The 22617-nt window shown below is 35.9% G+C and overlaps 5 protein-coding genes and 2 pseudogenes across 7 annotated transcripts, besides 6 other annotated features; 1 reads left to right on the top strand and 6 right to left on the bottom strand.

Moving 5' to 3' along the window:
• Nucleotides 1-4558: 4558 nt before the first annotated feature.
• Nucleotides 4559-4769: a mobile genetic element.
• Nucleotides 4770-4772: 3 nt separating this feature from the next.
• Nucleotides 4773-5597: a mobile genetic element.
• Nucleotides 5598-6209: 612 nt separating this feature from the next.
• On the bottom strand, nucleotides 6210-8123 carry TVAGG3_0070730 (regulation of choline O-acetyltransferase protein; the record flags this gene model as incomplete). Its single annotated transcript, XM_001299163.2, has 1 exon — nucleotides 6263-7813. The coding sequence occupies one exon, from the start codon at nucleotides 7811-7813 to the stop codon at nucleotides 6263-6265; it is 1551 nt and encodes a 516-aa protein (XP_001299164.1).
• Nucleotides 8124-8228: 105 nt separating this feature from the next.
• Nucleotides 8229-9722: a mobile genetic element.
• An 86-nt stretch (nucleotides 9723-9808) lies between these two features.
• TVAGG3_0070710 (uncharacterized protein) lies at nucleotides 9809-10225 on the bottom strand (the record flags this gene model as incomplete). Its single annotated transcript, XM_051221690.1, has 1 exon — nucleotides 9809-10225. The coding sequence occupies one exon, from the start codon at nucleotides 10223-10225 to the stop codon at nucleotides 9809-9811; it is 417 nt and encodes a 138-aa protein (XP_051106676.1).
• A 291-nt stretch (nucleotides 10226-10516) lies between these two features.
• TVAGG3_0070700 (uncharacterized protein) lies at nucleotides 10517-10891 on the top strand (the record flags this gene model as incomplete). The annotated part of the gene is made up of 1 exon (XM_051221689.1): nucleotides 10517-10891. The coding sequence occupies one exon, from the start codon at nucleotides 10517-10519 to the stop codon at nucleotides 10889-10891; it is 375 nt and encodes a 124-aa protein (XP_051106675.1).
• Nucleotides 10892-12027: 1136 nt separating this feature from the next.
• TVAGG3_0070690 (uncharacterized protein) lies at nucleotides 12028-12484 on the bottom strand (the record flags this gene model as incomplete). Its single annotated transcript, XM_051221688.1, has 1 exon — nucleotides 12028-12484. A coding segment is annotated over one exon (457 nt), but the record flags the coding sequence as incomplete, so codon positions are not given.
• A 37-nt stretch (nucleotides 12485-12521) lies between these two features.
• On the bottom strand, nucleotides 12522-13329 carry TVAGG3_0070680 (annotated as a pseudogene). The gene has a single exon. A coding segment is annotated over exon 1 (808 nt).
• A 233-nt stretch (nucleotides 13330-13562) lies between these two features.
• Nucleotides 13563-14159, bottom strand: TVAGG3_0070670 (annotated as a pseudogene). The gene has a single exon. A coding segment is annotated over exon 1 (597 nt).
• Nucleotides 14160-14202: 43 nt separating this feature from the next.
• TVAGG3_0070660 (phage tail repeat-like family) lies at nucleotides 14203-14787 on the bottom strand (the record flags this gene model as incomplete). The annotated part of the gene is made up of 1 exon (XM_051221687.1): nucleotides 14203-14787. The coding sequence occupies one exon, from the start codon at nucleotides 14785-14787 to the stop codon at nucleotides 14203-14205; it is 585 nt and encodes a 194-aa protein (XP_051106673.1).
• A 1071-nt stretch (nucleotides 14788-15858) lies between these two features.
• Nucleotides 15859-17322: a mobile genetic element.
• A 2424-nt stretch (nucleotides 17323-19746) lies between these two features.
• Nucleotides 19747-20434: a terminal%2Cinverted (terminal inverted repeat of Maverick-1C transposon ID:TVAGG3_0070620).
• Nucleotides 19747-22617: part of a mobile genetic element that runs on past the window's edge.

The raw sequence follows: 22617 nt of genomic DNA, 5'->3' as shown, positions 1-22617 counted from the left end.
AGAGGGGAGAGTGAAGAAATTTGGGTGGTTGCATCGGTTTTTGAGTGATGGGAGAGGGGAGAGTGAAGAAATTTGGGTGGTTGCATCGGTTTTGAGTGATGGGAGAGGGGAGAGTGAAGAAAATTTGGGGGGTTGCATCGGTTTTTGAGTGATGGGAGAGGGGAGAGTGAAGAAATTTGGGTGGTTGCATCGGTTTTTGAGTGATGGAGAGGGGAGAGTGAAGAAATTTGGGTGGTTGCATCGGTTTTTGAGTGATGGGAGAGGGGAGAGTGAAGAAATTTGGGTGGTTGCATCGGTTTTTGAGTGATGGAGAGGGGAGAGTGAAGAAATTTGGGTGGTTGCATCGGTTTTTGAGTGATGGGAGAGGGGAGAGTGAAGAAATTTGGGTGGTTGCATCGGTTTTTGAGTGATGGGAGAGGGGAGAGTGAAGAAATTTGGGTGGTTGCATCGGTTTTTGAGTGATGGGAGAGGGGAGAGTGAAGAAATTTGGGTGGTTGCATCGGTTTTTGAGTGATGGGAGAGGGAGAGTGAAGAAATTTGGGTGGTTGCATCGGTTTTTGAGTGATGGGAGAGGGGAGAGTGAAGAAATTTGGGTGGTTGCATCGGTTTTTGAGTGATGGGAGAGGGAGAGTGAAGAAATTTGGGTGGTTGCATCGGTTTTTGAGTGATGGGAGAGGGAGAGTGAAGAAATTTGGGTGGTTGCATCGGTTTTTGAGTGATGGGAGAGGGGAGAGTGAAGAAATTTGGGTGGTTGCATCGGTTTTTGAGTGATGGGAGAGGGGAGAGTGAAGAAATTTGGGTGGTTGCATCGGTTTTTGAGTGATGGGAGAGGGGAGAGTGAAGAAATTTGGGTGGTTGCATCGGTTTTTGAGTGATGGGAGAGGGAGAGTGAAGAAATTTGGGTGGTTGCATCGGTTTTTGAGTGATGGGAGAGGGGAGAGTGAAGAAATTTGGGTGGTTGCATCGGTTTTTGAGTGATGGGAGAGGGGAGAGTGAAGAAATTTGGTGGTTGCATCGGTTTTTGAGTGATGGGAGAGGGGAGAGTGAAGAAATTTGGGTGGTTGCATCGGTTTTTGAGTGATGGGAGAGGGGAGAGTGAAGAAATTTGGGTGGTTGCATCGGTTTTGAGTGATGGGAGAGGGGAGAGTGAAGAAATTTGGGTGGTTGCATCGGTTTTGAGTGATGGGAGAGGGGAGAGTGAAGAAATTTGGGTGGTTGCATCGGTTTTTGAGTGATGGGAGAGGGAGAGTGAAGAAATTTGGGTGGTTGCATCGGTTTTTGAGTGATGGGAGAGGGGAGAGTGAAGAAATTTGGGTGGTTGCATCGGTTTTTGAGTGATGGGAGAGGGGAGAGTGAAGAAATTTGGGTGGTTGCATCGGTTTTTGAGTGATGGGAGGGGGAGAGTGAAGAAATTTGGGTGGTTGCATCGGTTTTTGAGTGATGGGAGAGGGGAGAGTGAAGAAATTTGGGTGGTTGCATCGGTTTTTGAGTGATGGGAGAGGGGAGAGTGAAGAAATTTGGGTGGTTGCATCGGTTTTGAGTGATGGGAGAGGGGAGAGTGAAGAAATTTGGGTGGTTGCATCGGTTTTTGAGTGATGGGAGAGGGGAGAGTGAAGAAATTTGGGTGGTTGCATCGGTTTTTGAGTGATGGGAGAGGGGAGAGTGAAGAAATTTGGGTGGTTGCATCGGTTTTGAGTGATGGGAGAGGGGAGAGTGAAGAAATTTGGGTGGTTGCATCGGTTTTTGAGTGATGGGAGAGGGGAGAGTGAAGAAATTTGGGTGGTTGCATCGGTTTTTGAGTGATGGGAGAGGGGAGAGTGAAGAAATTTGGGTGGTTGCATCGGTTTTTGAGTGATGGGAGAGGGGAGAGTGAAGAAATTTGGGTGGTTGCATCGGTTTTTGAGTGATGGGAGAGGGGAGAGTGAAGAAATTTGGGTGGTTGCATCGGTTTTTGAGTGATGGGAGAGGGGAGAGTGAAGAAATTTGGGTGGTTGCATCGGTTTTTGAGTGATGGGAGAGGGGAGAGTGAAGAAATTTGGGTGGTTGCATCGGTTTTTGAGTGATGGGAGAGGGAGAGTGAAGAAATTTGGGTGGTTGCATCGGTTTTTGAGTGATGGAGAGGGGAGAGTGAAGAAATTTGGGTGGTTGCATCGGTTTTTGAGTGATGGGAGAGGGGAGAGTGAAGAAATTTGGGTGGTTGCATCGGTTTTTGAGTGATGGGAGAGGGGAGAGTGAAGAAATTTGGGTGGTTGCATCGGTTTTTGAGTGATGGGAGAGGGGAGAGTGAAGAAATTTGGGTGGTTGCATCGGTTTTTGAGTGATGGGAGAGGGGAGAGTGAAGAAATTTGGGTGGTTGCATCGGTTTTTGAGTGATGGGAGAGGGGAGAGTGAAGAAATTTGGGTGGTTGCATCGGTTTTTGAGTGATGGGAGAGGGGAGAGTGAAGAAATTTGGGTGGTTGCATCGGTTTTTGAGTGATGGGAGAGGGGAGAGTGAAGAAATTTGGGTGGTTGCATCGGTTTTTGAGTGATGGGAGAGGGGAGAGTGAAGAAATTTGGGTGGTTGCATCGGTTTTTGAGTGATGGGAGAGGGGAGAGTGAAGAAATTTGGGTGGTTGCATCGGTTTTTGAGTGATGGGAGAGGGGAGAGTGAAGAAATTGGGTGGTTGCATCGGTTTTTGAGTGATGGGAGAGGGGAGAGTGAAGAAATTTGGTGGTTGCATCGGTTTTTGAGTGATGGGAGAGGGGAGAGTGAAGAAATTTGGGTGGTTGCATTGGTTTTTGAGTGATGGGAGAGGGGAGAGTGAAGAAATTTGGGTGGTTGCATCGGTTTTTGAGTGATGGGAGAGGGGAGAGTGAAGAAATTTGGGTGGTTGCATCGGTTTTTGAGTGATGGGAGAGGGGAGAGTGAAGAAATTTGGGTGGTTGCATCGGTTTTTGAGTGATGGAGAGGGGAGAGTGAAGAAATTTGGGTGGTTGCATCGGTTTTTGAGTGATGGGAGAGGGGAGAGTGAAGAAATTTGGGTGGTTGCATCGGTTTTTGAGTGATGGGAGAGGGAGAGTGAAGAAATTTGGGTGGTTGCATCGGTTTTTGAGTGATGGGAGAGGGGAGAGTGAAGAAATTTGGGTGGTTGCATCGGTTTTTGAGTGATGGGAGAGGGGAGAGTGAAGAAATTTGGGTGGTTGCATCGGTTTTTGAGTGATGGGAGAGGGGAGAGTGAAGAAATTTGGGTGGTTGCATCGGTTTTTGAGTGGGAGAGGGAGAGTGAAGAAATTTGGGTGGTTGCATCGGTTTTTGAGTGATGGGAGAGGGGAGAGTGAAGAAATTTGGGTGGTTGCATCGGTTTTTGAGTGATGGGAGAGGGGAGAGTGAAGAAATTTGGGTGGTTGCATCGGTTTTTGAGTGATGGGAGAGGGGAGAGTGAAGAAATTTGGGTGGTTGCATCGGTTTTTGAGTGATGGGAGAGGGGAGAGTGAAGAAATTTGGGTGGTTGCATCGGTTTTTGAGTGATGGGAGAGGGGAGAGTGAAGAAATTTGGGTGGTTGCATCGGTTTTTGAGTGATGGGAGAGGGGAGAGTGAAGAAATTTGGGTGGTTGCATCGGTTTTTGAGTGATGGGAGAGGGGAGAGTGAAGAAATTTGGGTGGTTGCATCGGTTTTTGAGTGATGGGAGAGGGGAGAGTGAAGAAATTTGGGTGGTTGCATCGGTTTTTGAGTGATGGGAGAGGGGAGAGTGAAGAAATTTGGGTGGTTGCATCGGTTTTTGAGTGATGGGAGAGGGGAGAGTGAAGAAATTTGGGTGGATCCATCGGTTTAAATTATATAAGTTAGATCAAATTGTGTTTCATCAAAACTACTCCTTCTTTCACTATCTTTTCAATTCATTTTACTTATTTTTGTTAGGTAATAAACATGATGCTAGCTGTTTCCAGGCCAAATAGTCACATTCAAAATTTAAATCGATTTTTATCTAGTCCTCCAGTAATGTGTTTAAGCCGGTGAGATATATTAACCACTAAATTACAATAGTTATACTAAAAGTTTTACAGAACAAATTTTATTTTCGATTCTCAGAGAATGAGATAAATGCACTTTTTCCCTTCAAGATTTTAAAAATTTTGTATGATATTTGTATGTTTTCGATAACCATATAATCATAATCATCGATTTTACTTAGTTTAAATATGATACTATGATACATCATCATTCAAGGTTTATACTCATATAAATAAATGAAAATAAAAAAGATTTTATGTGTTTGAAAAGTGAAGTTTTTATATTAGCTTTCACTTCACTTTCCAGCACCCTTAAGGATATTTATAAATCTGATTTTCATAGATTTATATATATATTGACATATTTGTGATGCAATAATGATTTTGTAATGTTAATATCATTTAGAGTAGAATGTTTTAAATTCATAAAAATTGATAAATATAAAGTCTAATTCATCATTGAGTTGCTTATTTTTTTAGGGATTTAGATTCAATATGTTTTCAATTATGGGTTTTACATAAAGTGCAAAAATGCACAAAAACGATTATTTAAAATTGAATTTGCGAGTAGGTGACAAAAGTGCATACTCTTAAATTAACTTTAAATGTTGATTTTTCGATATTTTCGGTATTAACCTTATTGTAAATTTTTCCGGTGATAAATTTATCACACTGAGGTTATTTTTCCGGTGAGATTTTTAACCTTGATTTAATGAAATTAATATATATAAATTTTATTATTTTTAATTTCGAATGAGTATAATAAAATATTTTTTTATATCGTCATAACTCTCATCACTGTTGTGATTCCAAATGCGATTATTAAGGTTCAAGTCGCTAATGTTTTGAATGAAGATAGAGCAGTAAGAATTCTTACAAGGGCAGGTAATCAGATTGTTGAGCAAAGAGCTTCAAAACACGATGAATGTTTGAAATTAATTCAACACATTTTGGAAATTGTCGAAAGCCGAAGGATTGAACCTAATGTCCTTATTCCATCTTTGAAGGCAATATTAAATTTGGCACAAAGAAGTTTAAAGGAAGAGTAAGCAAGATTAGATAATTTGGACTTTTTTTAAAATTAATGAATAAACAGTATATTTTTGAAGTGTAAGCTTATTTACCTGAAGCTATATTACTTAATATAACATTCAAAGTATTATTGCTATTTATTGGAGAACAAATTTATGTAATTTTCACATGAAAATTGATAAATTTGTATTTCCTTATGATAATCAATTTTTGTATTTGTAGAGAGTCTCCCTGCATGATATCAAGACTTGGCTATAAGTCTTTATCCATTTTTGAAAATTGTATTGTAAATTGTAAGAATTTCTGAATACTACTACTATAAAATATAATTGCTTATCTATGTATATTCTCCCTGCATGATATCAAGACTTGGCTATAAGTCTTTATCCATTTTTGAAAATTGTATTGTAAATTGTAAGAATTTCTGAATACTACTACTATAAAATATAATTGCTTATCTATGTATATTCTCCCTGCATGATATCAAGACTTGGCTATAAGTCTCTATTCATTATGAGTATGACCCCATTTTTTTTACAAAAAGTGCTGAATTGCAACTTTGTCCCAATCTCTTGAATTTGCTCATTTTTTGCGTATTTGAAAAATTTTGGAGTTGACCATTATTGAAAGTCAAATCCATTAATAAAGAATAGCAACAGTTGCATATGCAAAAATATAAAAGAATAAATTCAATCAATATTGACTACTTTACACGGATTGATTTTAAAATGCAAAAATAATTCACAGATTGAATTTAGAATACTCGTTTTTGCGCATTTTTTGCACTTGTAGGAAAACTCTTCAATAATAATAATATATATAACTAACAATATTACATCATCTTTCCTTATATTAAAAAGCGTTTCCATTCAGTTTAAAATATCAGAATTTCAGACATAATCTCTAAAACATATATACAACTATTGATTATGTTTTACAATTGACCTTCATACGAAGGCTCTTTAAAAACCACTTCATCATAAAACAGATTCCAATTTTGATGTTAGATTGGAAAATATAGACACCCAAAACTTTTCTTATTATATTATAAACATTTATAAATAGTTTTATTGTCAAAATATCTTAGATACATGTTTCATACCCTAAATTGTTACTATCCCTTAAATAAGACCTGGGTCAAAAGATTTTCAAATTTAATTCAAAATAATTATCATTTAATATGAATAAAAACCAAAAAGAAGGGGAAATTGTTAGAAAAAGGAAGGAAAAGAGGGAGTTAATCTTGTTGAAGATCTTCAAGTCCGGCTTGGGATGATGATATGTTGTCCCTCCTATTTACAAGAATAAGGAGAAATATTGTAACCAAAATTAAAATACCAAGAATTACAAATCCAATAATGAAGTATTTCAAATGTTTTTGGAAATAGTTTTGCTTTTTATTATTGGAATCGTCGACAGTTGAATTATTTGTTATATTCGGGTAAATATCAGGACCTGGTCCTTGATCTTCATCATTTAAGTGAATAACACCGTCGATGAATGGATTCTTCTTGAATTTCATATCAGCCAGTTTAACTGTTCTGCAGAATATCTCTGGATTGACACATTTTATTTCTACTTGTCCGCCATCTTTGTCTATATATGCTAACGACTGATCATCTTTACTTGTGCATTTGAAATGTGTCGTTCCTTTATTTGGAATAGAAATTGGAAATGAGACTGAATCGTATCCATCACATGTGAATGTATAGCAATCTGGTCCACCTGGTAAGGATGCCTGATCCTTTGGACACATTGTTATGGGTCTAACTAACATCATATAATCAAAAATATCATTTCCACCATAATAATCATAATTTGCTGGGTTGTAAAAGTTTTGATGATTACAAAACCTTTCATCCATTTTTTGTGTATCATTACGATGAGCTTCATCGATATCTTCTGTGACTGGAAATCCCAGACCTTTATAATTGAATAATGTATGTGGATCGCTATTAAATAAACCGATTGTATAATGGAACGGAAAAACAGCTTGTGGTGGACCTATTGCAAAGTCTTTAATCGGTTTTCCATCAATAGATTCAGGATTTCCCCATACAAGCGGTGAGGCCATTTTGTAATTGATTTTATAATTTCCGGTATCCAGCAAAACTGCTAATGTTGCATCCGTTATTCTTTGGAATGTTTCGGATTTAATTGGAGTATCTCCTTCATTTTCAAAAGGACCCAAATTGTAACCAGTCATTATATCATCAAGGAATAATCTTCCCTCCAGGTGATTGAGCCTTATAATGTCGCTATCTCCTCCAGTTTCAAGTTGAATTCCCGATTTACATCTTGTTCCATTGTCACCGATAAATTCGTCAACGCCATAGTGATTTTTTGCAAAAATATGCGCAAATGGTGTTGTTAAAACAAGGAAGTCTACGCCATACTTAGTGAAATAGCATAATGAATCGTCTATTTGATACGGATTATAACTTCCGATAGGATGGAAATTTTTTATTTGCTCGTATTCAAAACCTAAAATATGAATGAATTCATGGATATAACTCATGAATACATACTTTGGAATAGTATCTTCCCCTTCAATATTTAGCGGAATGTGTTTTGTATCGATTAAAAGCACTCCTTGAATTGGTCTTTTTGTCATTTCGTCAATCACATAAGATCCACCCATTGCTGGACTAATCGAATCTCTACCTAGTGATGTAGCAATGACAGTTATATGAAGATCTGTCTTTTTCATTGTTTGAGGTGTTGGATATTCGTAATATTGTGTGTTTTCAAGCGTATAATCATCAAGTAGCGGCTCTACATATATCATTTTGGTGAAATATTATTTAACATTTTCTAGCGTACCTTTTAGGACTTCTTTTTTCTCTGATGTTAAAATATCTTCTGGAGTACAAGAAACTGGATCTTCATTGATATAAATTATTTGCTGACTATTGTTACATTGCAAATCACTTCTAAATTCCCCGTCAACAAATCGATAATCGAATGTTATTCTGATTTTGTCGAAATATGGACCATCAAGTACCTTTCTTGCCCGAGATGTTTGTATTTTTGTGCGCTTGAGATTTTTCATTAGCTCATTATGTCTACATTGAAAAGAAAATTGTCTATGAAGTAATAATGTGATAAACATATTTGACGATCGGAAAAATAAACAGTTCTCAAATGAAACTACTTTTCAAATTTAATAGCAATGAATAATAGCTATCATTTGATGGTTTTGTAAAGGTACATTCACTATTTTTGACAAAATTTTAAATTTTCATGGGGTTGTAAATCTTATAATAACTAGATGAATAAGGAATAAATCCCAGTATGATGTGCATCATTATATTAAACACTATATGTAAGCCTTGTAATTCTATTAACACTTATGAAGATCTATAGTATTTGAGCAGATAAATTTGATAATTTCCAAAACTCTTATATATCAAAATTAAAGTGTGCGAATGCATTTAAATGAGAGCAAAAAGAGAATGATGCTGTTAAAACTATGTGTTAATTTCCAATTATTTCGCATCACAAGAACTACCCAGTAAATTCGGCTATCTTTCTTTGCAATTATTTTCTATTTTACATATATTATAATGGTTAGGGTTTGAAGAAAAGTTACTAGAGAATTATTGATTTTTGAAATAATGCAGAATTTTACTTGAAGAAATCATTAATTTATGAGCTCCAAATTGCTAACCATGACGAAGAATCATTAAATTTGCTACAATTAAATACATTTATTGCCGAATTAAGATTATTGAAATTAAAAGTTTGAAATATTGCCTTTTTGAATAAAATTTAAATTTGATTATATAATCATGATAATATATTATTGAAATTAAAAGAAATATTTTAAACCATTCAAATATTTTGAATGTCTTATCAATTTAAAATATTAAAAGATAGCTTGATTTTATCATCATTAGTTGTTATCAAAGTTTTCTTCTTTTGATGAACAACAGTAAATGATTTGTTAATACATTGTCTTCCTTTTTCGCAGCAAAATCAAAAGTTATGATGATAATCTTGTACTCAATTGAAACTCTCTGATTTACAAGTAAGCATTCCTTTGGAAAAGTAGTCCTTTTCTGTTTTCAAGATATTTTAAAGCCCCTATTTCATACAATGTGCAGATCTATTCGAAATTGCAAGAACTCTCAAGAAAAATGCAGCAGCAAAGAAGATTCCAAAGTTTCTATCATCAAAAATTTACAACCTTAATACAACAGTTAAAGAGAAGCTCGATAAGAAAATATTTAACCATAAAGCTGAAACTATTCGATATCTACTATTGGATATAATAAAAAGTTAATTGAACATATTTACATGCTATTTGCTGACTCTGTTCCATTTATTACCATATATATCTTTTTGAAGTCTAAAAAAATTTTACGATTTAACCATGTGTTGTTGAAATCATATATCAATCTTAGCTAAAGTATAGTTTATGGTCTGTCACCAACTAATGTATGAATTTTCAAAAATGTCAATATATGTTCATTTTCTGTGATATTCAGCCATAATTCATGTATTTATACTATTCAACTATTATTTAATTTTTTATCGATTTAAATATATGATAAGATGCTAAGTTCTCCCGGAAAACGATTTTTAATCACAATTTTAACTTTCCAAAAAAAATCGAAAATAAAAATTCCTCTCAATTTTCTAAATTTTCTAACTAGCCAAATCTCTAGCCAAATTTTTTTGGCCCGTATAAATATGTTAATCTTTTACGAAGAAGTCTTGACAAAACATTTACGAAGAAGTCATGACAAAACATTTACGAAGAAGTAATCATGACAAAACATTACGAAGAAGTCTTGACAAATTCATGAGGGTGAGAAAACAGGTGAGAAAACAGGTGAGATCTAACCTCTTCACCTAAATTATATTTTTGGTCCGGGAACAACTTTCTCTCAATTGGAGCTGTAGCATACTCTTTGCGTAAGCGGTTCAGACCTTCTTCGAACTCTTGGTCTCTCTTCGATTTGGATTGAGATTGGAATTGCTGGGTTGGAGCTTGCTGGAACATCCAAGGGTTGGGGAAGTAAGGCATAGGCTGAGGAGGGTAGTTCGGGAAGCCTTGTGGTGGGTAGTAACCTTGAAGTGGAAATTGGTAGAAATTCGGAGGTACTTGCTGGAACTGAGGTTGCTGAGGAGACTGTTGTGGTTCTTTAGGTTCCTCTGGTTTGGGAATGGACTGGGTTGGTGGGACGTGGGACATTTGTTTGTGTCCTGTCGGAAGGAAGAACTTTTCCTGTCGGAAGGAAGAACTTTTCCTGTCGGAAGGAAGAACTTTTCCTGTCGGAAGGAAAAACTTTTCCTGTCGGAAGGAAAAACTTTTTCTGTTGGAAGGAAAAACTTTTTCTGAAGTTCGACCAAAAAGTTCTCAATTTTCGAAAATTTGAATGGTTTACGGACGGACAACTGGAAAATTTTTTCCTGTCGGAAGGAAAAATTTTTTCTGTCGGAAGGAAAATTTTTTCCAGTTGTCGGGAAAATATTTTCCTGTCGGATGGAAGGACTCGGAATGCCAGAAGGATTTGACGAGGCAGTTTACCTAATTGAAATTAACGAGCTTGTTAAAGACTACTTGCGCAAGGTCATGAAGCCCAAGGTCAAGTTCACCGCTATTTCTGGAAGGGCTGCCTTGAATCTCGAGACTTCGACTGGAATTCCAATTCAAATACCAGAAAACACTCCTTTCGACGACATAAAGGACGCCAAAAGAGAAGCTCTTGTTAAGTTCCTAAACAAACGTCCTTGGATAAAAATACCAAACAGAGAGAGTCCAATTCCACGAATTATACAAATTCTCAGAGCACTGTTCCACTTCTCGGGTCAACCATTCTACATAACCTGTGAAGGCGACATCCAACCAGTTCAGTAAACATCTCATTTTAACTTCACTTTTTTATGTTTTTTTGTGAAAGTGTCAAAAATAAATTGTTTTCATGAGTTTTCTACGATGTTAGAAAAGTGGTTAGAAAACGTGTTAGATCTAACATGCTAACATAAACATTATTTTTCAATACTTTTTCAGCACTTTTCCGTAGTTATATATGAAAGACAATTCGAGATAAAAGTCATAGTACAATGGAATAATATGTTGCACACCATTTGTTGTGAACCAAACTTGAAAGTCAGAGAAACTGTTACTAGGTGGTTCGTAGAATTTAGAAGCAAAGTCATAAAAGTCCTTACCAATACATAGAAAACTATTGTTGCTTGAACTGAAACTTGCATGACACATAACATTTTGAGGGTCAAACACGTTTCTATAAACTGTCAAATCTGCTGGTGGAAGTATAAATTTAAATGGACCATCTGGTGGTAATGGTTCGTTCTGGTTTAGTAACCGAAGAAATTGTGCCCAAGAACGTTTGTCTACTTTCCAAAATAAAAACTCTGTATCTCTTGGAGGGTTAATTTCAATCTTTTGAAATGAAACGGTGGAGTTCATCTTGTCATATTCTAGTTTCAGATAGTATGTTCCATTTAGTAAAGAGTCGTATTTTTTTGAAATTCCCAATAATATTTGTTCATTTGAGTTTGAAAGTCATTTAGAGTTTTCTCAAGACTTTCGTCTGAACAACTGTAAAGATTCTCATTTCGTCAAATTTGTCTATTGAAATGACCTTTATACTGCCGAAAATATACTGCGAACATAAATGCGTTAGTTCTATTTGAAAAACAAAACTCTTCTAAATCCTATTGCCTTTGCATCTGAAGGACTTTGAAGCCAACGAATTGGATAGTCAAACCTGTATGCTCGGGATGAAATTTCTTCATCTGAAATAGTCCTACCAGCATTTGTAAAGATATAGTCTAACGGTTTTGTATCTGCTACTTTTGTTCTTTGTTTTTCAACCTGAAGCATTTAATATATGTAAAAATATATTGTTTTAAAATGGTATGCCATTTCATATTTCTCATCTAACAAACAAGTTTCCCAACGGTCTTCTCCAACAAACTCAGCGTACATTTCAAATAAAATAAAAAATGTCACTTTTTTGAAAAACGTTTTTATTTCATGCAATGTTTTATTCTGTGCCGTCTTCAAGTATGCCCCAATACTTACGCTTGGAGAGGACATGAACTTCGGTGAAAATTTTGTCCAATTTGAATCGACCCATCTTTTCACCGACCATACCCATTTCAATGAGTTTGTTGTACCTTCTTCGTTCGTCATGAGTGCGTCAATGTTCTCATAGTAAACCTTGACTTTGGATTTGACTTCGGAGAAGAATTTGTTGTAGTTGTCAAGGACTGCCTTTGCGAACTGAGGGTAAGACCAATGTTCGACAATAGGTTTTAATGTGGTTACTAAGCCACTTTGACCTTGAGTGAATTCGTACTTCAAAACAAAAGGAGAAAACCTTTCAACAAAGTTGTCGACCTTCTCATAATGTTTACTCTTCATCTCTTGAGGTTTCTTAATGGAATATCCCCATGTCGAATTCATAAGCAATTTGAGTGTCATTGCAAGTTTGGGGTTTGAAGCTTTCCTAATATCATACAGTTGTTGTATGACTTTTCCAACTGTATAGTTCCTTCCCGGGAACTCACCATCTTCGTTTGGAATTCCAGTCGGAATATATTGGACAAACCTCATGTACGCAGCGTTAAGGTCGACATAGTATATCTTTTCATCTGAGTCGAACTTGTCGCAACCAATTGGTCCAGTTTGTGGAAATTCAAGTGAGTCTCTTATCTTCTGAGAAACTTCTCCTGTTATCTCATAAACATCGTCGAAGCAACCTGTTTCATATAAAACCTTCTGACCTAACTCAGATGCTCTCCAATACAATTTGACGTCAATTGGATGTCTCAATGGAAGTTTGTTTATAGCATCTTGAAGTTCTTGCAACCTCATTGGAAGTTCTTCTGGTTCAGGTTGGTATCCGAACAATCCAACTCCTTGTGGAATTGTGTACTTCTTTTGTACTAGAACTTTGTCTGGAACAACTTTTGGTCTTGCTAACAGTGAAAAGTTTGTTTCGTCTTTTGGTACAAAAGTTTCTGTCAGCTTGTCATCTGGAATTGGTTCCAACAAACCTTTCTCGAAAAGAATGTTTACAGCTCTGACAATGTTGCACTTGCCTTTTCCGAACAATGGGTTGTAAGACTTTCGTTCAACATGAAGTGGTTGTGGACAATTACAATCTTCAACCATGGTAAGTCTTTGTCAACAACATAGTCGTCATGTGAAGAACCTTTAGCTGTAGGTATGTTGACTCGGATATTGACATTTGCCAACGGTGCAATTTTTGCCAATTGACCTCTGAGAATGTACCTTGTCTTCACACATGACTCAAGATACTTCATCTTCTCATCTGTAACAAGACCAGAGTTCCTGAGACATGTAAGAATGCAAGGTTCGTTGACAATTGTTTCAATTGAATTGTAAATTCCATACTTGTCAAGTCAATGTCAGACTTATTTATGAAGGGGAAGTATCCAGCATGTTGTCTGACTGCTTGAGGGTTAGGTTGGTACCATTCGAACTTGACACTTGCAATTCCTTCAATTGCATTCAAAATGTCTGAGTCGGAGTCAACCATTTGTTCTCTCTTTGTAGTCTTGAAAGCGTCAAGAAGTTTTGCGGCTGTTTGTTCATTGCCATGTGCATAGTAAATGTGACCATCCAAATCTGTTATGGTCAATCTGAGATTGTGTCCTTTCTTATTTCCGTCTTGTATGGCAGCAAGTACCCCATGAAGCCTTCTTTGTTCTTTCCTTCGTCAAAGTTTACTGTAAAGGTTCGACCAGATGTAATTTGACTTCTAACTTCACGATACTTTTCATATGCATATCTTGTTCTTTCCATGGGAGCATGTGTGTCTTCACCTTTTCCTTTTTTCCTTCTCAAAGGATGCAATTGTTCGTCATGTTTCCAGTAGAATCTGGCAAAGCCGTCGTGTCCTTCAACTTGAGGTTCACTAACATCGAAAGGCATGTCCATAAGACGTTTTCTTCTAACCTCTCTAGTCTGTTTGGATAATTTGCACGTGCTGTTTCCAAATCCATTTCGTAGCGAAGACCAGACAATTTGTCATAGACTTTTATGGGTCTTCCCTTCCTATATTTAAACTTCTTCGAAACTCTCCAACCATATCTTTGCAACTCTGCTTTTATTCTAGCAGATTTCTATCCATTCTATATGGGGGCATTTTTATAAAAATAAAAAATATTTTTTCTTTACTTTACATAACCGCCTGCTGCCATAAGTCTTTGACGCCAACCCATACCAGCTAATGAAGGTTGACTTGGTTTAGTTTCCAAACTAAACTTTGGTTTTGGTTTATCTTCAGTTTTTGGTTTTTCTTCTTCTATCGGTTTTTCGTCACTTTTCGGTTTCTCTGACTTTACTTCACTTGCAGGAACAGTTGTGTCGTCAACATCTTCATAAATATCATATGCCATTTGTTTTTGTTTTCCTTTCAACTTTTTGTGTTTGTTGTAAAGTTTAGAATATTTCGACTCTAAGTCAATGAGATGTTCTATAATGAACTGTTGGTCAGTGAAGTAAACTTTTCCATCTGTTGTCTCGAAAGCTCCTTCAGACTTCAATATTTTATTTGTGAGAGTCTGTTTCTTTTTTGAGATACTTGCCGTTCCATTTTTATGAAAAGTGACTTTGTAGTTAGGGTTTGTATTTCCAGACCTGGCACTTTCTATTATTGAATTTTTCTCTTCATCTGTAAGTTCTTTGACAGGTTTTGACAATGGTTCTGAACTTTTTGTTTGTGGTGTCAAATCTACCGTTTCAACTTCTTCGGTCATTTCATCTCAGTAAAAAATTTTAGTTTGGTTTGTTTTCAACTGGTTGTTGTTGTTTTTAAGTCGGTCTAAAACTTCCTGAGGTATAGGAAGAACTTGACAAACACGTGGTGTAACTGCTGGAAGCCGACAAATCCATCTTGAACCCATTTGTCTCAATGCTGTATTGTTCATTTCATCTCAGTAAAAAACTTTACATTCCCCACGTTTGAGGCGGTTGAGGTTGGTTATTGTTTACCCATTGTTGTGCATGGTTATATCCTCTGTTAAAGAATCTTTCACCTTGTCCATATATGTCCTGCTTGGTTATAGTAGTCATTTGCTTTGTTATAAAGTTTCCTGCTTGTCTTCCTACATTGTCCATCCATCCTTGAACTTTTCCTCTTGTTTCAGGATTTGGAATAAGATTTGTTGCATCTCGTGCTACATCCCAACCTTTCTGTACAGTTTGTATAATTAGGTTGTGCTTTCTCTTTAAGTATACCTAATGTACTCAAAATCTTCCTTCCAACTCCAAATACACCTCTGGCTATTGTTCCCACTGCGGGTAAAAATCTGGATGCAACTCCTGCTAATGCGCCAAATAAACCAATTTCTTATAGGATAAAAAATGACGAATCCAAACAAGGACCCCTATGTTTCTAAAGCGACAAAGAAAGCACTCATGATAAAAATCTTTAGTTCAACACCAAATGCTTGGTTTATGGATATCTTGGAAAACATTCCGAGAGTTAGAACAGATGGACCACCATAACTGGCTAATATTTGTCGGTCAAAACACAAGATACTGTGAAGCCATACCATTATGGTCCAAAAAATATTTTAGATGTGAAAAACTGCTTTGACAATATTCGTTGACAAATACCATCCAACAAAACTGACATCTGACTGTGAAAGTTCTTTCAAATCAGATGATGTAAAAAACTATCTGCGTTCAAAAAATGTAAACCAATATTTCATTGTCGACCAAAACCATTCTGCTCTTGGTGTCATTGACGGTTGTATAAAAATGTTAAGAGACTTAAACCAACCACAAGGTGGTGAAGAAATGAAATGTCATATGACGACAAGTATAGACACTTCTCCCAGGCAAAGATGAGACAAGTTTTAAATATTTACAATAACCGTAAACAAAAGGTTTGGAAACCACTCCCCCGAAGAAATGAAAAACAACCCTGACTTAGAGAAAGACTATATATTTAATAATTTAGTCAAAAGAGACAAACAAGAAAGAATGCCGGCTTCAAACTTCAGAAAGGTGACAAAGTAAAAATAGAAATACCTAAACGCGACCCATATGAAAATACTATTGACTATGACAACAATGGGAACCCGACAGGTACTCACATTCGTGTTCGTAAAAATAGAAGAAAGTATACAAGAGAATATTATGAAGTTTTAGGCAAACATGGCAAAATGTACAGACTGCAAGCAGAAGATAAAACTACTATTGCCAGACCTCGTTTCAAACTTGTCAAAGTTCAAGGTGGTATACTTTCAAAACAGTTCCTAACAAATATAAGACAACTCCTGACGAATATGCTAAAGAAGTTGAAAATGACGACTAAGCATTTCTATACCATGCGTAAACTGTCATGTAAAGTGGCATGTATTCTTTACTTTGTCCCGTTGTTTGCGTATATCCTGAAACGTGATGTGTATGGTTTCCTCCTCCCTCAGTGTTACTCCAGTAACAATTTATAGCAAACTTAACGTTGTCTTTAACATCATATCCTTTACCTTTTGTCATTGCTGACCAATCCCAATATCTATGCTTATGCCAACCTGCTTGAGATGTACTTAAATCTATGTAGTGACTGTGTGCAGGTAAATTTTCACCTGAAATCGTTTTACTTCCACCTGTTTCCTTTGAAGAGTTTGCACAATACAAAAACCTGTCGACTATTTGAGTCCAAGTTCCAAAACCAAGTACTACTTCTGGTCTGGTAGAGTTCATTGACGTATAAATAGAGCCTATAGGATATAATTTTTGAAGTATTTCTGTCTTAATGTTTGAAGCTCTGTTTTGTCTGCTTTCTTGTCATATAAATCTTGAGCAGTGAATTTAATATTATGTTCATCCTTCATGACATAAACATCTTTACATCTAATGTTTCTCATCGTCGTTATGTCGTCATCCGATGTTAAACCTTGTGGAAAGTTAGGAGGTTTACAATATAATGCATCCCCACCAGTTCCTTCAACCGTTCCTTCAATACTTTCTATAGCAACAGTTGTGAAGAAATCATGTGTATGGTTCTTGTCTGCTTTCTTCTCTAACTCATCGTTAACATAAGTTTTATCTGCTTTAAGGTCTAAACATCCTGAAACCCATCCTGTATCAGCTTTAGTTTTTAAAATCTTCGATGTCCATTCATGATACCATTCAGCCCTTTCTTTAATTTCATTATCTTTTTCATCCACATATTCCTTATCTGCTTTCTTCTCTAACTTACTAGCCACATATTCCTTATCCGCTTTCTTTTCAAGGCTAACGTTTAAGTCTGTTATTTCAGATATAGAATGTGTATGAGTCTTTTTAGAATATTCGTTTTCAGCTCTCGTCACTTCACTTGACATTTTATTGTCAACATATGTTTTGTCTGCTAGTTCAGGATGAGTATGTTCTTTTTGCATAAGCATTGTTAGCTCTTTCTTCTTCTTTTGCTATTGCATCGTCTACATATTCTTTGTCAGCTTTGTTGTCAACATCTGCTTTCAAAAGAAGTTCATTTATAGGTTTCTCGTTTAAAGTTCCTTTTGTTGGATTTATACAGACAGTATTGTTCTTCTTGTCTTGAAATAGAAACTCATCTGTTAAAGGGTTTAATGTCAGTTTTAAGTTTCCTTCTTTCAATGACTCAGATATCTTAGAATAGTTTGAAAAGTTTGTTGTGTTCTTATTTAGAGCTTGCATAATGAGTTGTCGGTTGTGTTGTATTTCTCTCATGGAAGCAATATCTTTCGACATTTTTATTCTAGATAAAATATGCTTCCAATAGAAAAAGAAAATTCAAGAGTTGCTACAACTAAACCATTAGATGAACTTTTTACTAATGTCGGTCAAAAGTTTGAGACAGAGACCGTAAAGCATGAAGGCTATCGTTTTGACTACCCATTAAGATGGCTAAGAGACCCATCTGTCACAAAAGCTATTGGCTTTCGTAGAATGAAGTTCATTTCAGAAGCCATACATGGTTTCCCATTTACGGTCGGTTTTGAAGTTCGATACTATAACAAAGAAAAACGTATGTATGAGAAATTTGAACAGGGAAAACTTTTACAAGTTAGTTTGCTTGTAAACTTAGAAACAACTCTTCAAGCTTTTCAAGAAAAATAAACAATATCTATATCGAATATGCAAACCAGTATAACATTGACGAGGGAGAGTACCATCTCGATATTATTTATGACAGGAAAAATGCAACTGTTAAAATCAATAGAATAGAAGACCTTGGAGAAAACGTTTATATTTCTACAAAATATAACAACTTGGCATGGTATAGATTTATGAGGATGTTAAATCAGCCTGCAGCATATCCAGTACACCCAGACTTTTATGAAGTCGAAAACCCTAATGGAACATATGAAAATATTTTCGACCAAGATGCTATTATTGTTCATGCTTCATTTTCTGGCGCCCAAAACTCTTTTTTATGCTTGGCAAATGACTTTTACGAAAAAACCTACAAAGTTATACGAACCACCAAGTGGAAGTATTTCAGACTTTCAAGTATGGTTTACTACAGATGGAAGAAAAAGAATAATTCCATTATACCATGCGTTTTACTTAGAACTTAGTTTCATATACAACTACTATCGAACGGTAAAAATATAACTTTTTAATACGGTTGAGGTGTTGGATTTGGTTGCCAACTAGACTGTGGTGCAGGTTCAGGCTGTTGTATAACAGGAGCTTGTTCTTCTGGTTCAGGGTCTTTAGGTATAATACAACAAACTGACCTACTCTTTTACCAATATTTTTGACTCCGTTCCAAATTCCTCTTCCTACGGTTTTTATTCCATTCCATATACCTCTTCCAACATTTCGAAAGAAGTTTCCTATCTTACTGAAGAAACCCATTTACTATATGTAAAAATCTAATGTCCGCCTAGTCTCTTACGTTTCCTGTTGAGTTCCATAGCATTCTTTAACTGGAGCTCATACATTCTGTTTCTCCTCTGGTAGAAAACATATTCTGGGTCAACTCCTGTGTTCGCGTCATCTGCATAAAGTTTTTATATCCCACTTCAGGGTTTGTATAAAAACTCTTTCCATCTCATATTTGCATACCATGGTGGCAAACCTAACGCAGCGTCATTTGACATGGCAGTTTGCATTTGTACATCTGTTGGCACTTGACCATAGTTTGCCATTGCAGTTTGTATTCTAACTTCATTTGGAATATTCTCTGGGTTTGGTTGTCCAGGTTGCTGTGCATTCGCTAAGTTCTGTGCGTCCATTTAATATTAGATAAAAATATCTCTTACGAGTACATATACTGAACATTTGCAGGCATTGGTTCATCTTCATATTCTCTGTACTTTTCTGCCACGTCAAATAAATAAATGACACAATGGAAAAAACCTAAAACAAGTAGTCCTATTTCAAACCACATTTACTTACTAATAAAATTTCTTTGTTATGACACTTTCTCCAGTTTATAGGACCTCTCTCATATTCTATCTTGTCATATATAAACTCATAGTCGTTTATATCTTCTAGCCATCTCATAACGGTTTCCAAACCACTTTTATCGGATGTAAAGTAAAAGCATGGATGGTTATGTAAAACGTCTAAAGTTTCTAAAGAGTCTCTCAAAGTCCAGTCTACTTGGTATTGAAAATCCCATGTGTTATAGAACGGCGGGTCCACTATAAAGAAAACATTTTCCTTGTCTTTATATTTTTCATACAACTCTGTCCAATGACATCTCACAAACTCTATACCCTCAATATATTAGTTAGTATACAAGTCTTGGTTATGGTGGCACTGCGTTCCACCTTACCCAATACTTGTGAATTTGACACTTTACAAAACCGTTAACGTATATTTTACAACACAAACGACAACACTAACTTAACCTTAAATATTTACAAAACCACCACCCACTTCACTTCACTAACGAACTCACTAATGTAAAAATAAACGTTATCACTATCGTTCTCACTAACAACTTCACTAATGTTCTCATAAATTTTCCTCAATATCTTCATCATCAGTGTTAACCCTATTGTAGTCATACTTGAAGCCATAAACTTTCTCTAACTTCTTAACGTACAATTTACATAACTTACCTTCGTCATCGTATGGTTTAATGATATAACTATTTCTATCTTTATAAACAGTCAATGAAAAGTCAACTGGTCTCGGATGTATTTGAAAGAACATGTTATGCTCAGGAAGGAAGAATAAATGTTTAAATGTATGTTTGTTATACTGTGGAATTCGAATGAGTTGCTTTTGTTCTGTCATTTACATCCAAATAAAAATTTTCAGTAAAATAATAAAATAAACTTAAAAATTAATGATATCACCACCCTCACACGTATGAAAACATCCATTTAAATTTAGGTGAAGTGGTGAGATCTCACCTCTTTTTTCACCTGTTTTTTCACCCACTTGAATTCATTGCTTTATAACTCTCTTCCTTTCTCCAACTCTTCTAACTTCTTCTTAAGTTTAGCAATGTTGCCTCATGAAGTTTAATCTTCCTTAATATACCTTCTTTATCTAATGGTTGCTTTATCTTTCTAAACTGAACTCTACCATCCTTCATAGTATGAACGTAAAAACCTTCTGGAATAGTTCCTGATTTAAGGTATTCTACCAAAAACTTTTGTTTCATTGCTTCAGTGACTTTATTTGACATTTTACTCTAAGGTGAAGCTAGCACAGCGATAATGTATTTCATGACTTTTTAGTATTTCATGCAATCTTAACAGATAGCCTTACAAGTACTTCCAGTGCCCCTAGCTGTCCCTCCTTTTTATATAACTCCATGACATTTATAATCTCGCGAAACTTAACAGGTAGCATAACAGATTAAAATCAGATGAGGTTTTGAACCAAAATTTCTAAGCAACGTTGTCAAGGATTTTGAGGAACTAGGGACAGAGTGTGGCAAAGTCCAAGATTTAATTTATCTTCATCTGTTTCATCAGCTATCTTATCTAATATGCCAATATTTTATTCATAACTCGTGGCAAACTCACTAACTTTCATTATGTTCATCTGCATGCTTCATCTGATAGAAAGTATGACTTTCATTAACTCTGTGAGATAATGAAAACTACTAGGGACAGAGACCATGGCAAAGTTTATGACTTTCATTATTTCCAGAACTTAATGAAAACTACTAGGGACAGAGACCATGGCAAAGTTCATGATTTAATTTATTCTCTCACTAACAACAAACACAAACTCCAACACTAACATCAAGTACTAACTTCAGCACAAATGACAAACACTAACAACAAACACAAACTCCAACACTAACGACAAAAATAAATGTCCTCACTTCTTAACAAAGTAATATGTGCTTCTTACACCACCATAGCTCAAACGTTTCTTTTCAAACATCGATTGAAACTTATTTTGAGCCATTGGCTTTAGTCTCTTTTTCTTCAAATACGCCAAGAAATCTTCTTCACATCTTTTCACTTCATAGCCTTCTTTAAACTCCTCCTTGTTAAGTTCTATGAAATCCTTTATATTATTCTTTGTTGCAATGGCTTCTTCACGAACGACATCATGAACTATTTCATCACTGTTCTCATGTATGACCTCCTCACTGTTCTCATGAACTATTTCATCACTGTTCTCATGTATGACCTCCTCACTGTTCTCATGAACTATTTCATCACTGTTCTCATGTATGACCTCCTCACTGTTCTCATGAACTATTTCATCACTGTTCTCATGTATGACCTCCTCACTGTTCTCATGAACTATTTCATCATTGTTCATGAATGACCTCCTTACTGTCTTTCATAAGCGTTTCAAAGTCTCCTTTACTCATTACTTCAATCTCATGCTGTTCACAGTAGTACTTAAACTCACTGTATATGTCTTTGTTGTATGTTATATTGCTTCCCATGTACTCCATGAATTTTTCAAGCACTTCCTCATAATTCACTGTTTCTTTCTTTCCACGACCTTCTAATATCATACTTGCTTCGTAAATATAACTTCTTGCAGAACCGTCTCGCTTTCTACTTCTCTTCACAAATTCTCTCATCTTGCCACCAAATACATTTGAACTACATGCAAAGAATTCATTCTCCTTCGCAAATTCTTTATATCTTCTGTAGCACTCTGTACAATTCCATCCGGATACAAACTTTTCATAGAACTCCTCGTAAAACATTTGGTAAGGTGTTTTGTTCATTTCGATGAGTTCTTGTTTAGCCCTGGTGAATGGTATCTTCCTTACATCAAATTCACTTAAATCTTTCTTCATGAAGTACGTCAGTAAGTTTGAATAAAACTCTTCATTAAAGCTTTCAATGAGATTTGAGAAATATTCGTAATTTCCTTTGTATCTGCTGCTTACGTCAATGACAACAAATCTTCTGTCGTCTTTGTCAATCTTTACTGAGTTGAAGTTGTTAGATATCATGATGATATTACAAACATTCTCTATCTTTCTTACTGGCTGACACTTCTGATTTAAGTCCAACTGAGTCTCTGTTACTATTGACTTTAGTGCGTCGTGGTTCATGACCTTAGACGTATCGCATGAGCTTAGTTCATTGCATACGATGAGCTTCATGTTCTCAATAGCAGCATTGAATCTACCAACCACATTCTCTATTGCCGTTATATTATTG

This window comes from Trichomonas vaginalis, chromosome IV, assembly GCF_026262505.1.
Source record: "Trichomonas vaginalis G3 chromosome IV, whole genome shotgun sequence".
Lineage (NCBI taxonomy): Eukaryota > Parabasalia > Trichomonadida > Trichomonadidae > Trichomonas > Trichomonas vaginalis.
This window is presented reverse-complemented; position numbering and strand designations above follow the sequence as displayed.